General features: G+C 33.7%; 1 protein-coding gene across 1 annotated transcript in view; it reads left to right on the top strand.

The window, feature by feature from the left end:
- Positions 1–5,252: 5,252 nt before the first annotated feature.
- LOC107653541 (low-density lipoprotein receptor-related protein 1B-like) overlaps positions 5,253–17,128 on the top strand; it is a 302,414-nt gene continuing 290,538 nt past the window's right edge. Inside the window, exon 1 of the mRNA XM_016440286.1 lies at positions 5,253–5,536. Coding sequence (XP_016295772.1) covers positions 5,452–5,536 — 85 coding nt within the window. The 5' untranslated portion in view covers positions 5,253–5,451. The remainder of the gene's footprint in view (positions 5,537–17,128) is intronic.

The following is a 17,128-nucleotide window of genomic DNA, read 5'->3' as shown; positions in this document are numbered from 1 at the left end:
CTTTGACCTTTGACTAATATTTAAATTTGTTTGATCTGAAACATTAAAGTGTGACAAACATGCAAAAAAATAAGAAATCAGAAAGGGGGCCTTTTTCACACCACTGTATAATTTTATATTTAATTTAAGTTATTTATAACAAACAAATAAAGAAAGAAAATATTTTATTGCATTTTATTATATCTTGCTTTTTTTTTTAATATAAATTAGTTTTTGTAATTAAATTACTTCATAATAGTTTTCTGCCTTGATGTCACTTTTTTTCTTCACACAAATTTTTTTTGACAGTGTCTTTTCTTGCACTTGTCGCATATGGTGAGATACCAAACTCATTAAATTAACTTAAAATTATAAAAAAAATACCAGATCAGAGCAAACCCATGACATTTCTGTTTGTTTTAACAAGGTGAAGATATTAGTAATTACTGTGCATATGTTTCCTTGGCAACTGGTCCAGCTTTGTTTCAGTGCCAGTTTTTGTATTGCAGTGCACTGAGTTCATTTATAATGCAAACCGCACAACTGTTGGCCTTTGCTTTTCTGTGCTGCTACAGATGCCTAGAAGAGTCTGAAACCTCCTCCCGGCAAACTCTTTGTTTCAGGCAGCGAAATGGAGTGTAAATTGGTTTCATGAGTCTTTTTTTTTTTTTGTGAGTTTGTGTGCTGTACATGATTGGTAATTTGTGTACACAGGCAACAATCAAGTGCAAGACACTGAAACCTGAACAACTGCAACTTAGCAACAGCCCAAAAGAAGAGAGCCAAAATAGAAACCAAAAAATATTATTAATTTTTTGCAATATACTGCATACTATTATGATTGCATGCATGTTTAAACACAGAAATAATAAAATCAGTATGCTATTCCAAACATAATCCAGTCTTTTTGTCATAACTGAATTTTCATATTATGTCTAATATAATTAATGCACACTGCAGAAAAAAAAAAAATGTTATTCAGAACACAGTTAAACACTGGATATCAATGAGTGTCGATGTGTGTGAATTCCTGCAGAGAGCAGCATTTCACTGCAAATGAAAACGAAAAAAAAAAAAAAGACTGGAAATATTTCCACTTTAGCATTACATCACCCAATTTGGGGCAGCAGGGTGATTTATTAATAATAATAATAATAATAATAATAATAATAATAAATGGAGCAATTCAAACCAATTCCAAAATATACTTTAGCGTACACTAATAATAATAATAATAATAATAATAATAATAATAATAATAATAATAATAATAATAATAATAATAATAATAATAATAATAATAAATGGAGCAATTCCAACCAATTCCAAAATATACTTATCATTTTTTAGCGTAAACTATTATTATTAATACATTGTATAATAATGGTAATCATATATAATATCAATACAAATACAAGATTGTTATAATTGTCATTTCTATTTGATCATTAATAATAATAATAATAATATTTTTTAGATAAAATTGTTATATTTTATGTATTAATTTTTATTAATTTGTTATTTATGTGAGCTTTTAAAAAGTATTAATAGTAAAGATTATTGGGAAATAAATACTAGTAAAAAAAAAATAATTGTCATCTGTAATGCTGCACATAAATAATTGAAAATGCATAAATAATAAATAAATAATAAATGCTTAAATAATTTATTATTATTATTATTATTATTATAAAGACTATTTCATAGATATTATATATGGATTTTTTTTTTACAAAAATATTTTGATAATTGGCATATGTATGTTATCTATAATAATAATAATGTTCTTATTTTTATGTATTATTTCTATTAATGTATTATTTATGTGCGTTTTTATTATTATTATTATTAATAGTACAGATTATTGGGTAATGACATAAATAATAGTTTAGTCATTTGTAATTCAGTACAGATAAGTTGGACCAGATCTTTCCCTGTTCGCTAGCAAACCTCTGGCCTGTTTTAATTGTTAACCACATCACGGCCAAATTTTACCCCCATGCCAGTAGTAGAAGATGACTTCATGACCTCAGTATCTGTCCATCCGTGTGAGTAAGGCAGCAGGAGAGAGAGACAGGCAGACAAACATAGGTCTGAATGGATAGATGGAGCTGGACTCGCAGAAACACAGGCCTCTTTTGTGCAGCTTGATTGAAATTCTGCTGCTTGTGGAGTCACAGGCCATTCTAGAGCTGTGGCCAATTAGGAAGTTGGGAAACCAGGGGTCTGTGTCTGGTTGAGCTAAGAAAAAGTGTAAGAAAGCCATGAGAGAGCACTCAAACACAGCTGAGTGACATATCCTAAAGTGTCCTCAGGTTTTTTAATGGGCCCACGCCAGCCAGAATAAATGATTTCAGCTGACTGCGAGCATCAAAAACCAGAAATGCTGTAAAGAAAAGTGTTTCACCTCACAAAAATTTATTTTTGCTCTCTATTTTGAAGCTTTGTATTAATAACCTCTCCGTTTTTTGTGCGGGCAATTTGATTGATGTTCTGTAGATGGCAGTAAAACATTCTTGCTGCGGGATGGATGTGTTTTATATGCTCACACTGTCTATCACTCACTGCCGGGTTTGTGTATGGGTTTTATTTATGATAACTGGGTAATAAAGACACTCTGTTCTTCTCTCTTATATTGAGATGCAAAGATTGTGAAGGATGCGGTTGCACACGCATCCGTATGGCTCGATTGTGCGGTGATCTGTGCTTTAAAACCGAGGGCCGCATTATTGTTACACACTGAATGTCTGGAAATGACTTTGTGCACAGGAAATATATGGCTTTGTCAGCTGCCTTGGCAGTTAAGGACACACTTACAGAGAAAGTTGTTTGTAGCACTGCAGTATATCTTCCTAAAAAAAAAAAAAAACATAAAAAAAGGAAATAGTTACAAAAAAATTAAGAAGAAGAAAATTATATTGTTGTTGTTGTTTATTTTTTCCCCTATTTACTATATTTTATATAATAATAGTTGTTTTGTTGTTATTATTATTATTATTATTAATAATAATTTTTAGCTAATATTATTAATATTGTACTATTTTCTTTTATTATTATTATTTTTATTTTTTTTAGCTATTATTATTAATATTTTTACTATTTTCTATTTTGTTAAGATGATGATGATGATATTAATATAATAATAATAAGTAGTAGTAGTAGTTCTAATTACAATTTCTATTATTAATTCTTTTGTTTTTTTATTTTATATTTTTTCAAATAATAATATATCAAGCAGGAATTGTGCGCGCTCAAAAACAACAACGAGTTCTCAGGTGCGTAGAGCAAAAGGGAGTGTTTTTTCAAAACACTTTTTCCACTTTTGCATATGGAAAATAAAAACTACTTTTTTGAGAGACCTTTTTTGGTCTGATTGAAAAAAAAAATCAGTGTGCGGACAAATTCAGCGACTTGATTCAAATAATAATATGAAATAACCTAATAAAATAATATATTAAATGTAATAAATTATTATCATCATTATTATAATTGTAATTGTTATTTCGTAATATATTTTCTTTGCATTTGGGTAATGACACACACAATTGATTAGCTTGTGAAGGTCGTCTTTATAACCGGGATTTGAAGGGGAGGGGCTGAAAATAAGGGTGCTTGATGATGTCAGCAAAACGTTAAAAGTCGTTTGAGAGGCGGAGCCAATAATTACATTTGATAAAAGATTATGAAGGCAAGTGTTTTTTTTGTGTGGAGTAATGTGGAAGGCATTTCAAAATAAGACAAAGACTGGGTGTTAAAGTAAGTAAGGTCCGTTTAAATTTACTGTTGATTTGGAGTTGAATCATTATTTTTAATGTCGAAAAGTGAATGTCATCACCTGTAAACAAAATCATTTACAGCCCAATTTTGCAAGAACACTAGAAGCTGACAAAAGCTTGTGTTGCTGTTGAAAAAAAAAAAGCCAATATTTATGTATTCATATGCATATTTGGCAGCTCCTCCTACATCTTGGCAAAAACAAATGCATTTGTAACTGTTAAAGTAGTGTTCTTTTACCTGTTTGCATATGGTTAGCAGCTTCACACATTGTCTTAATGAACCTAATATGTCATGCAAAGATTCCCTGACTCTAGGAAAATTATGGAAGAAAACAAAAAACCTAAATCATCATGGAAAAGCTGGGAAACGTCACCAAGCTGACTCCAAAAATCATGGCAAAGAATTTTGCACAGTCACGACCGCTGGTTTCCCAAAAATCTCCAAACATTGCCAAACAATTTGAAACGGAAAACCAAAGTTCAGTGCGTTTCTACAACTGGAACCTCATGAATTGCAGATGATTTCGCCTAAGAATAAGACGCGCGAGATCTGGATGTTTCACACGTTCCCTAGCGCCAAGGACACCTGCTTAGATTTGAGGACAAACATGGCAGAACTGCATTAAATGGCGAGTTTATTGCATCATTGCGTGTCTGCTGGCGTTTGAGTGGAGCTAATGAATTCATCCACTTTAAAAGGCAGCGGACTTGGCCTCCGTTTCTTTTGTATAAGCATAATGGTGCAAGAAACCAACTATCGAAAGGCTTTAGTGCCTGTACTTTTTATTCCATCTCGTGAAACCCAGATAAAGGCCTCAAAAACTGCCAGCAGATTAACTAGCTGCCAGAAACATGTTCCTGAATCAAATTGATAGAATTAGATTCCATCGAATCACATTAGCTTTTGTTTCTCTAGTCCCTACTGATCCTCGCATGGAAATAAAGCAACAGGCAGCGTCTTGCCGCAATGTTTATTGGTTTCTTGGCGCGGGACTTTATGATGTAGTATTTTATAGTTTGTTGGGTTTTTTTTCCCCCCTCAATAATTGTTTTCTGCGCTTTGAGTTTGAGATCGATAGATACACCCAAACCTATGGGCCCCTGAGACCCTCACAGAGAGAGACAGATGGAGGTGAGCTGCTTTTATGACAGCTGGAAGAGCGTTTGCTGTATTTGTTGGGGTTTTATGTACATTGAACTTGCTGTTACCTCTAGTCATGGGAGAACAAGCTGTAGATTTATGTTATGAGTAATTTAAACAATGATTTCAGAACTGTGTCCTTCAGTCATTCACTCACACACAGTTCACAATCACCAGAAAGATTAGTTAGTACTATCTATCTATCTATCTATCTATCTATCATCTATATCTATATCTATGCATAATCTCATTTCTCATTATTCAGTGCTCTCTCTCTCTCTCTCTCTCTCCCGTCGTCCTATCACCCTTCTTTCTCTCTCTCTCTCCCCCTCCCATCCTACCTCGTTATCCTCAAACTGAGGCGCACGCAGTCCGTTCTGTCCGTACAGTCACACACACAAACACACACACACACACACCTGCGGGAGGAGCTGCGCTGCGGGGCGGAGCGGAGCGCTGCGGGGCTTGAGACCGGCTTTGCTCACACTCAACTTGGGCATCATCATCATCGGCGCTGGCGGATAGCGGATCTGCTCGGGACTACATCCAGCCACGATGTCCGACTTTATTTTGGCATTTCTGAGCATGTCGGGATTAATTCTACTGGTTAAAACACTGACAGTGGCTGGGGCTGAGCAAGGTAAGACATTCTTAACGTATTTATTTGCATGTATTAACATATGTTATTGTTAAAGTATTAATAAGTATCGTATTTGTTTAATATTAAAATAAAACTTTTGTGTATGTTGAGAAGTATCTATCTATCTGTCTATCTATCTATCTATCTATCTATCTATTGCTTAGTAGCTCTCTTTATTTATCTTTTTTTTACTTATTATTATATAACTTGACATGTAACAGAGAGAGCGCCTGGCAGACTGACTAAATCAATAAGTTAAGTGGCTTCCTTATTTGTAGAAGTTGTAGTTGAAGAAAACAGCTTTTAACCATTTGTTAAAGTTGTCTTTAACCTGTATAGAGTGTGTTTCTTTACCTTTCAAACTTAGACTCTTGAAAATAAAGGTTCTTGATGGTTCTTACACCCCCTTTTTTATCAAGAACCTTCTTTCATGCCCTTGAGGACCACTTGATTCTTTGGAGATGACAAAACTGCTTGTGGCTGCATGATGCAATTGAGTTTTTTTGGTTTCAGGTTTCTGGAGAACCCCAGAAAGGCACATTTTGGATGTCTACCTTGTTTAAAACACCTTCATTAGATCATTAATAGAGGCTCCAAGACCTGACCTGGGTGTGTCGGATAAAGGAAACTTGCAAAATTCAGTTCTAAGACTAGACATAGCATCCAAGTTTGAAAGAATTGAGGAAATAAAGTTCTTTGTGGAACTTCAAGGCTGTAAACCTAATTTTCGGTCACCTTTATTTGTAACAGTAGATGGTTTAACTGGGGTATGAGTGTCATTTTTCATAAAAGCATCTGCTACTGACTCCCTGATGGCTTTTAAATGCAGTGTCATCTTTGTATTATTAGTAATAATGCAGTGCGTATGTGTTACACTGATCCATCAGATGCGACTTAGAACTCGGTATAAATGGCAGGGCTGCATTTACAGCACAACCATGAACGGTTTATTAGGTTAATAGCAAATGCAACCGAATGATTCATCATTTAATGGCATTATGGATACCTAAAACTGCCAAAATTACCTTGATTAGACACTTTATGAACCCTCGTGTTTAGTATGACATACCAGATGACGATTTTAATATCTTTGAAAACATGAAATATCAAAATTTACACTTGATATCTATAAAACATCCTCCATGAGAAATGATACAAAATGGATCTCCGTCTGCTAAGTTTCTCTAATTAACAAACACACTGTAAAAGTGCCAGCTGGCCACGTATCTGATAAGTTTTTGTCTAATTTGTGAGCTACAATGCTTTAGAATCTGAATAATGGATTTTGGTTTGGGTTTTTATACATAAAAAGCTCAACAGACCACAAGGATTGGTTTGTAAATGAAAATAGATTTACTGTCCATGTTGAAATGAACATTTCATGTGGGGTTTGTTACAAAGGGATGGTGTGTTACCAAGTTTATCGAGCAGACATTCAATAAACCATTGACAAAATGTGGTTACCCTAAACAAATCAAGCAGCTCCCTAAGGGTTCCATTACAGCGAACCGAAAACACAAATGGCCTATAGACTGAATACTTAGTGTGGTAAATGTGTGTCTGTCATTGTAATGTCGGCTAGATATTTTCTTTCGGGTGATATATCAATCTGTCGGATGGAAATATGTCACGTTATTAACACTAGAGCAGAATTTTCTTGAATGCAAAAACCGAATGAAGTTTGCATTCCATTTTCGATACATAATGTGATTTTGACCTTCATGTCATTGTGCTTGTTTTTGTAAGAGTTTATCTTCAGCTAAACTGCTTCATTGTTTGAATGCAATTTCGCAACATGGCTGACAGGAACTAGATTTCTTATAAATGGAATCAGGTGGCGTTGTGGTTCAGGTGTTAATTTTGGCTCCGATTCCTCTCTGTGTTATTCTGGAAACAATCTTTGGCTAAAAAAAGTTGTAAATTGATGTAAAGAATGACGATTTTGGAATCAGTTTTGTGGGTGATAGCAATCTGAACTGCTGGGCTGGTTATGAATGCATTTTTCTTGGGATAGGCAGTTGTTAAATGTCAGTGCTGCATTCAATTTTTCATATTGGTTCAAGACTTGACTCATGACTCAGTTGTGAAAGACATGTTGGCTTGAGAAATGCTCTCCTCTCGCGCTTGGATTCTGTTTTGGCAGTGTGGATCTATTTACCGCAGTTCGGTCATGGTTTTATAATCCATTACTGAAGTGAATTCATCCTTATTTTTATTAATGTTCATTAAGTTTTGGGTGTTTAGCTTCATTTAACAGATCTTAAAATGACCACATTTTAATGTGAAGTTGGATGAATTGTTTTTGAGAACACATTGTTAGCACATGTGCCTTAGGGTCAGGACTGAATATTTATCATTAGGACGTAGCGTTTAATGTTTTTCAAAATAGACATAACTTAAAAGCAGCTGCAGTATTAGACGGCATTGGATGTGGTACCAAAAGATTTTTTTGATGTGACGTCAAGGGTATTTATACATTATTCACTTAATAATGATATTTAATCATGTATTATTGATACATTTATATGGATCAGTATTAAAATATAATGTATAGTAATGAACTGCAATATTTATGTCTATAATAGTATAGTATAGCTTCATTTCAAATTATTTAATTCAAGAAATAAAATGTTTTAAAAATTTTAAGTATTTGTACCATTTTTACTAAATAATGATATTTAATACATTTTAGTTGTTAAAATTATTTATGTGAATCAATATCACAATATATAGTAAGAAACGGTAATATTTACCTGTACTGAATGTGTGGATGTATGGATGGATGGATAGATAGATAGACAGATAGATAGAAGTGTATTAATTAAGTATCGGTAAATTATAAATTTATAGAAGGCATGAACAAATCTAATCAGTGTCTTGAATCAATCCATTAAAATAAATGAAAATGACTGTTTGAACCGTGAAAAATCAAATCTAACACTGTTTTTGCTTCTAAGATATGCTCTTAAACATCTAAAAAAAAAAATACAGTGTTGCTTAATTTTGTATTGGCAGCATCACACTGCAGGCATTCAATATGTCGTCCAGCTTTAGTGTGTGTGTGTGTGTGTGTGTTTTGTTCATGGTCATCTTAAGTAGCTGAACTTTGGGTTGTGCAGCCTGAGGGTCTCCTACAGTACTGTCAGTCAATTCAGCTGCCAGCTGTTCCGGGATCCTCTTCAGCCTGCGTTCATGTACCTACTGAAAGCTATGCCTGATGTTTATTCCCTCTTCTCTGTTTCTGTCTAGTTTGTTATTGTGTTTCTTGCAGAACGAAGTTTAAAAACAGGTGCGAAGCAATAGATCGCATGATATAGAATGAAACACATTTCCCATTCCTCAAACAGTCGTGCATAATTTCACAGTATCGCTTATATTTAGGATGTATGAACAAATGCCAGGCTCACCTGTCGATGATGCAGTCCTTGACCTCCAGTTTCTCAAGTCAGATTGACATTAAAATCATTCAGATGTGGACTCAAGAACCAAGATGTCAAGAACCATGTGTGTCTCCTTTTCTTTGAAATCTTTGGTTACAAGTTCTAGGCTATATTTTTTTACTATTAATAAAACCTTACATTTAATAAAATAGTAATAAAGTGTGTCCCTTTGTTTTTATTATTATTATTATTATTATTATTAGTATTATTTATTCTAAATCACAGTCCTGATAAAACAAACAAAACTAAATCTTTAATTTATTAATTAATAGGAAATAAAACTTTCCCAACTAAGGAATATTACGTTTTATTTTTCATTTAATACATTGGACATCCATTAAATAATAACAATTTACCAGAACAGTTTATTTATATATTTTATATTTTATATTTATTTAATGTGATGATCTAATGATAGAAAATCACAAATTCATTTTAAACTGTATTTACACTGCATTTGTCTGAAACCTTGAAACCTTGGTAACAGTGTTGAAATATTTTTATTTTTTTAATTTAATATTGGAATAAATCAGTAAATAATTTCTAAACATCTACATTTTATAATTATTTAATGTGTCATGCTAGAGAATTGCAAATTCACTAGTATGTTTTAAACTGTATTTAAACATGTCTGAAACTTGAAAAATATTTTGTTATATAATTTTAACATCTTTAATCATTTTATTTTATATTTATTTAATGTTTATTGCTAGACAAATGCGAAAAATATATTTATTTACACTAAAAAATGCTGGGTTGTGTCAACCCAACTTTGGGTCAAATATGGACTAACCTAACCGTTGGGTTAAATTTTTTAATAAAAATTTAATTTATATTTAAATAGTCCATATTTGGGTTAAAACAACCCAGTATTTTTTTATGTCTGAAATTTTACAAAAATATTTACACACACACACACACACACACACACACACACACACACACACACATCCATGAACTAATTTAAAAACATCTAAATAATATATTTATTTAATATATTTTTTTTAATGTGTAATGTTAGAAGATTGCAAGACCATAAATATGTTTTAAAACTGTATTTAGACATGTCTGAAAATTTGGTAACATGGTTGAAAAAATGCTAATCTCCATTTAAAATGAATGCAACAGCTCCACAATATTATTAATAATATTAACTAATACTAAATCATTTGTATCTTGATCTCTCAAGTTAAGGCTGAGCACCTCCTTTCACAGACTCTTTGTTGACAGAAAAAAACAACTTAAAAAAAAAAAAATTGTCCCATTTTTGCAGAAAGTGCCAATTCATTACTGCAAATGCTCAGATGTTTCTGTTTGTGAAGGAAATCATTACTTGGCACGTGACTGGAGTATGAAAACCTTCAGTTTCAATGCTAATGGCCGATTGTAGTCTTGGAGATGGTTGCAGTTGTGTTTCTAACCCATTAGCGAGAGTAAAAATGTCTGCCTCTATCACAGAGAGTGATCCTTTGATCCTTGAGATTTATGGAGACAGACTTCAGTAAGGAGGAGTTTTAACTCGCCCCTCATGCATCAGAGGATTATGTACTTCAGTAAGTTTTCACGGCTATTGCCTAATTGATATTTATGGTTGTATTTCTGTCGCCTAATATATGTCCATCATATTTCTGGATCCTTTAAAGCTGCCGTATTTAGAAATTCAATGGCACGTCATATAGCTGTCCGAGAAAGCCACGGCTAATTACTCGAAATCTTGAAATCCAGAGTCTATATTTGGATCCATATATGTGATATTTTTTTAAAGAAAGAAAGAAAAAGAAAAAGTAGGCTGCGGGCTATCCAACCACCAAATACTATATTTCATACATTTTTGCCATGATTTAAATAAAACAACCACTAAAATGTAATATAAATAAAAAAAAGGTTTTGCCCATTTGTAAGCAAGAACTTTTTAATCATTTAAAATAAAATAAAAGTTAGTATGATCAACTTATTTTATTTATATTAATAAGTAAAAGTCAGAATTAGTATTTTCTTTCATTTTTACATTAATATAAATACATTATTTCACCTATATTTTGACATTTTATTTTCACAAAAGTCTATCTATCTATCTATGAATATAGAATCATATTTGCATTTTAATAATAATGACAACAGGATGCAAAAATAATACAAATAATGCCATAATGCAAAAAAAAAAATAAATAAATAAACATAATGGTCAACATGACAGGTTTTGTGGGATATAACAAGATATAAAAGAGAGTATAGTCTACTTTTGTGTCTCTTTTAGCCATCTGTCATAAGAAGAGCTCCGAGAAAGTGGTTTTCTGGTCTCTTATGTGCTGAAATTGTAATTTGTCTGCTAAATCAATTAGTCTTCTGAAGGGTTGAGCCCTACATTGGGCGCCAGGTGACTTTGGTGTAACAAAGTGTCTCTGCACTGTTGTACTTGAATTTGTTGTTTTCACTATGGCAATGTGAGCTCGTTGTTGATGACAGGAATGGAGACCAGTGTTTATCGAAGTGCATTTGTTGTTGTCGTGTTCCCATGAAAGCATTTTTGCCTTTGTTTGTGCCCTTTGGACGTAATGCTTCTGTAGGACAAAATGTGTAGAAAGCAAAGCAGGCCAGAGACTACAAGAGCTGCAAAAAGCAAAGGACACACAGTCCTACTTCCATACCTGCATTTACATTTGACTCCCACACTCGCGCACAACTCCGACGCGTTCGCTTACTCTTGATAACATTCCTTACTTTCTCTGGTCTGATACCTTTGGCTGTCAAGTATGCCATGAATATTGAAGTGATGAAATGAAAGCAGATGTTTGGAGGGGAGACAGCGTGGTCCATACTTGTATGAAGCATCTTTATGCTGGATGATTCTCAAAGGCGAAAGTGCTGTGATGTGATGCTTTTAACTCGGAGAAGAACAACAGGGGGTCTTTTAAATTCAGATCAGCACTGTCACTACTTCTGCACAGACACAAATGCGCTCAAACACACTCGTATGCAGCTGTTAATGCACGCAGACACACACCGGTTTTGTTGCATGCTTGGTTTGGTTTCGTTCAAATGTCATCATATTGGTTCAGGCAAAAATTCAGTTTCTGTTATTATTTATTTAATCTCAGGTAATTCCAAACCTGTATGTTGTTGTATTTGTCTGTGGAACAAAAATTGAGAACTTTTGAGCAATGTTCACGGTGCTCTTTTGTGGTCTGTATGAGTTTATATTCCAAGTCTTCAGAAGGCATATAATAGCTTTGTGCAAGGAAACACAAGAAACTTAGTTTTTGTTTTTGCCTTTTTCATTGAAAATCTGCCTTGAAATGTAATGTTTGTGTTCACATGCAGATTAAAACATGTTTGACAGGTTTGATTGCATTGATTGAGCTTAAGTGCACATTCTTGCACCAATTATGCTTAACGCAACAATATATTGTTTTGTCTGGTGGAGATTATAAAGTTTCAAAAAAACTGATCAACAATTTTTTCAGTTTTACACATATCTGTTTTCACATCAAAACTGAACGTAATCTATAATTGATGCAAACATGTTTTCTTGTAGTGTTGTTTCTTGTATTGCTGTATATTTTTGAATGAATGCTACACGCAATTTCAAATGTGTAGTCAAGAATAAGATTTGAGGCCCGCAGCTCGAAATACAGTTCGTACATTGTACAGACCGCTTTTATTTATTTATTTTTTTAAACATACACATTCGTTTTTACACTGAAAAACTGCTAGACATTTTTTTTGCTATTGCACAAACATTTGTACTGACAGTCTAATGTCTTTTTCAGTGGTTGCATGTCTTGTGTGCATATCTGTGAACATTTTGACTTCAAAACTGAAAGAGAAGCTCATGGAAACATGGCCATTGATGCCAAGACACCATTGGTTTGCAAGTGAACACTAAATGTTACCCTGGACCACAAAACCAGTCATAAGGGTCAATATTTTTAAATTGAGATTTATACATCATCTGAAAGCTGAATAAATAAGCCATTGATGTATGGTTTGTTAGGATAGGACAATATTTGACCGAGATACAAGTATTTGAAAATCTGGAATCCGAGGGTGCAAAAAAATCTAAATATTGAGAAAATCGCCTTTAAAGTTGTCCAAATGACGCTCTTAGCTATGCATATTACTAATCAAAAATTAAGTTTTGATATATTTATGGTAGGAAATGTACAAAATATCTTCATGGAACATGATCTTTACTTAATATCCTAATGTTTTTTGGCATAAAAGAAAACTCGATAATTTTGACCCATACAATGTTTTTTTTGGCTATTGCTAAAAATATACCCGAGCGACTTAAGACTGGTTTTGTGGTCCAGGGTCACAAATGGCAGTTCAGATGTGTAGAATTAAAAATGAGATTTGACATTTGAGACTTGCACCTCGAAATATAGCATACGTGTGTACATAGGGGTTTTATCTTATTTTTATAGTAATTAGTCATTTTGATAGCGTTTTATTGTACATGTAAATGTGCCCATTGGTTTTCAGTTGATTTGTGAGTAATCGCTACACTCCAGTTCAAATGTGTAGAATTAAGAATGAGATTTGATACTTGCAAGCCTGAAATATAGTGCACAAATATAGTGCAAACTGCTTTTGTTATAGTTTATTTTATTATACAGATCATTCGTTTTTATGGTGAAGTTAACAAAACCGCTAGACATTTTTTTCCCGCTTTTTTTTTTGCAATTGCTCACACATCTTTACCGACCATATGACATTTTTCAGTGTTTGCATTTCTCTGGTAAATATCTGTGGATGGTTTGACATCAAAACTGAAGGAGAAATGTAAGTATTAAAAAAAACCTTGTTGTTTTTGATAGTCTGCGTATTTTTGTGCATATAAATGCCCATTGATACTAAAACGTCATTGTTTCTCAATTGGTTTGTGAGTCAATGCTACATGCCATTTCAAATGTATAGAATTGTGAATGAGTGTGTCTTTTATTGCCATTTTTTATTGTACACATTATTAATTTTTAGACTGAAATTAAGGTTTCAGATTGTTCAAACAGCATTTTTGGAAAGTGTATCAGTGTTTCACTTATTTTAAGTCACCATACCAATAGTCTCAGACGTCACGCCCACGGACTGTTGGCTGAACGTCTGATGCATACGGCACACAAAATTGGAAACACTTCAGGAGTTTCGAAGTTGTCATTGGATTGGTTGAATTATACAGGATTTCCAGGAGATGTGTGTGTCGCGTTCTTTAACGTTCCACCTGGAAACCAAGATGCCATGATGCCAAACCCCCTCATGTTAGAAGAAAGCCGTTGTGTTTACAACTGTGACAATGAGTGCTTATCAGGATCAACTAAACGCTCGTGATGCCAAACCCCCTCATGGAAGAAGAAAGCCGTCGTGTTTACAACTGTGACAATGAGTGCTTATCAGGATCAACTAAACGCTGGATTTTCAAAAGTATGTGAAATATTTAAAGTTCAAGGCATAGACTCTTTAAAATACGTTCAAGAGTTTTACACACTTTTGTACTGACAGTCTACAGGTGCATCTCAATAAATTAGAATGTCATGGAAAAGTTCATTTATTTCACTGTGTGCATTGAATTTATTTAATACACGAGTTTCACAATTTGAGTTGAATTACTTAAATAAATGAACTTCTCCACGACATTCTAATTAATTGAGATGCACCTGTAATGTCTTTTTCAGTGGTTGCATGTCTTGTGTGAATATCTGTGAATATTTTGACTTCAAAACTGAAAGAGAAGCTCATGGAAAGATGGCCACTGATGCCAAGACACCATTGGTTTGCAAGTGAACACTAAATGTGACCCTGGACCACAAACCCAGTCATAAGGGTCAATTTGAAATCAACTGTTATTGTGGGGACATTTCCACGCCCCGAAACGTGACGCGGCACAAAACAAAACGCGATTAGTTGCTTTATCTGTCAGTCATATGCCTCTTGGGCGGTCCTTGGCCATTCAAGGTGGCCAAGATACCCGGACCTTCTGCTGTCAGTCTGAAAGTCTGGCTACCCAAGACTACCATACGAATGGCATATTACGAATACTACGAAATAAGAATGTATTTTAGCATTAAATGTATACATGTCACCATTTTTCTTGAAGATTTATTCTGTTTCCAAGGCAGAGCAATGTTGTCAAGTGAGGTTTTAGTTCACGTTGAAATATTACCGTTAATCTACAGTATATCTTGAGGATGCTCATATGAAGGCACTCAGAATATGAGATGAGAAAAGTCTTCAGGGAGAGCTGTTGGCTGGTTAAATAAGAAAAATCACAAAATTAACATTGATTTATTGACGTACGATGTAGCAGATCACATGGAGCAGATTTCAGCCTTTATTTAGAGATAATTTATTGACGAATTACACATTCAGTATTCTGCAAGAAGCAAGTTTCGCATTATGGAAATTAGAGAGAAAAAAGCCCAGCATGCATTTAATAATTTCAAATGATTTTATGCGAGTAAGTGTGAGTGAGTCTGTATCCAGCAGGTTAAAATGGTCTGACAGTCCCACGCTCGGTTCTCTGAATGCGCTTTGGTGGTTTCCTATCGTAAGTCTTTCACGTTCAGTAGCAGAGGCCAAAACAACAACTTAGCCTGACTAATAAAGACACAGCTCTATTGACAATGAACCAAGGGGCTATAAATCCTATAAACACTTAATAGACTCCGTTATAGATCCCCAACCACGTCTGCAGTGCTCGCTCGTGCCAAATGACAAAACAAGACTTAGTACAGGTGAATATCTCAAACTCAAAAAGCAAAAAGGCAAATCTTTCAGGAATCAGTAGTTAGTTTAGGAGTGAATTCAGTTTTGCCATGGTATTTTCAGTGACAAAATCTGCAATCCTGCGCCACTCACCGGTCTCGAGTCCCACGGAGGAGCTCCGGAAGGATAAAAGGAGGAGTGACAACAGTGCAAGAGGAGAGAGGAGCAGGCCTGGATTTTATTTTGTGTTTTGGTTCTGTTTGTGCGCGGCAGTCGTCCTTGAGGGGCTGTCGTGCTGTTTTGTGTTTATTTTATTATTAAATTATTGCTTGAATGTTCACCGGTTCCCGCCTCCTTCTTGCCGATCTACGAACTGTGTTACACCATGGTTTAACCATGGTCTGAATGTACCATAATTCAGGATTCAATTCACCAAGATCAATTTTTACTGTAAAACACAGTCATTCTCATTTTATTTAATTTTGGAATTTTATTTGTGTCATGTACATTATGTATGCATTTATGTCATTGATTTTGACACCATTTTTAATTTTATTTTAACTTTTATTTTAGTGTCACGCATGCATATCCTCTATTTATTTATACTTTTATTTCATTTTAATTTAAACCTTTATTTATGTGTCATGCAGGTACATACTGTTATTTATTTTAATTGCAATTTAATTGTGTACAATTTTTTTACTATTTTATGTTAAATGATTTTACATTTATTTGCAGCAATTTAATGTTGTTATAGAATTGTATTGTTTTTATCTTATTTTAATTATTTTGTTTTAATGTGTCATGCATGTGCATATTGTATTTATTTATATTTATTAGCAATTTAATGTCATGCACTTTTATACTGTTTTATTTTATAATTTTATTTTGCTTTATTTTAATGTGTCATATGCATGCACAAACTGTTATTATTAATTTTTTTGCTCGCAGCAATTTAATGGTGTTCTCTTTTATACTTCTTAGTTTCATTTTATTTTACCTTCATTTTATTTAATTTGTCATATGCACATACATACTGCTGTAGAGATGAATGTCTAACTAAAAATATTCAATATTATAATATTGTAACGAATTCAGTCCACTGAAGGCGAGTTGAAGTGAAGAACCCAAGTGCAGTTTATTTACAGGTGATCCAAACATCCAAACAATAATCCGAGACTTGACTTGACATGAACAGACTTGACTAGACATGAACAGACTAGACATGAACAGACTTGACTTTGTATGAACAGACTTGACGAGGCATAAACAGACTAGACTCACCTACAGCGGGTTACAACATCAATACACGACCAGGCACAATGGGAACATGATGGCTACTTATAGCAAACAAGAGGGTCACAAGACAAGAACAAACCAATGGGAAACAAGACACATGACTAAGGCAACCAATCAGAACATGACACAATGAACAGAGGAACCAATAGCA

Source organism: Sinocyclocheilus anshuiensis, unplaced genomic scaffold, assembly GCF_001515605.1.
Source record: "Sinocyclocheilus anshuiensis isolate Anshui unplaced genomic scaffold, SAMN03320099.WGS_v1.1 scaffold1079, whole genome shotgun sequence".
NCBI lineage: Eukaryota > Metazoa > Chordata > Actinopteri > Cypriniformes > Cyprinidae > Sinocyclocheilus > Sinocyclocheilus anshuiensis.
Note: the sequence above shows the minus strand (reverse complement) of the source record. Positions and strands in the feature narration are given on the sequence as shown.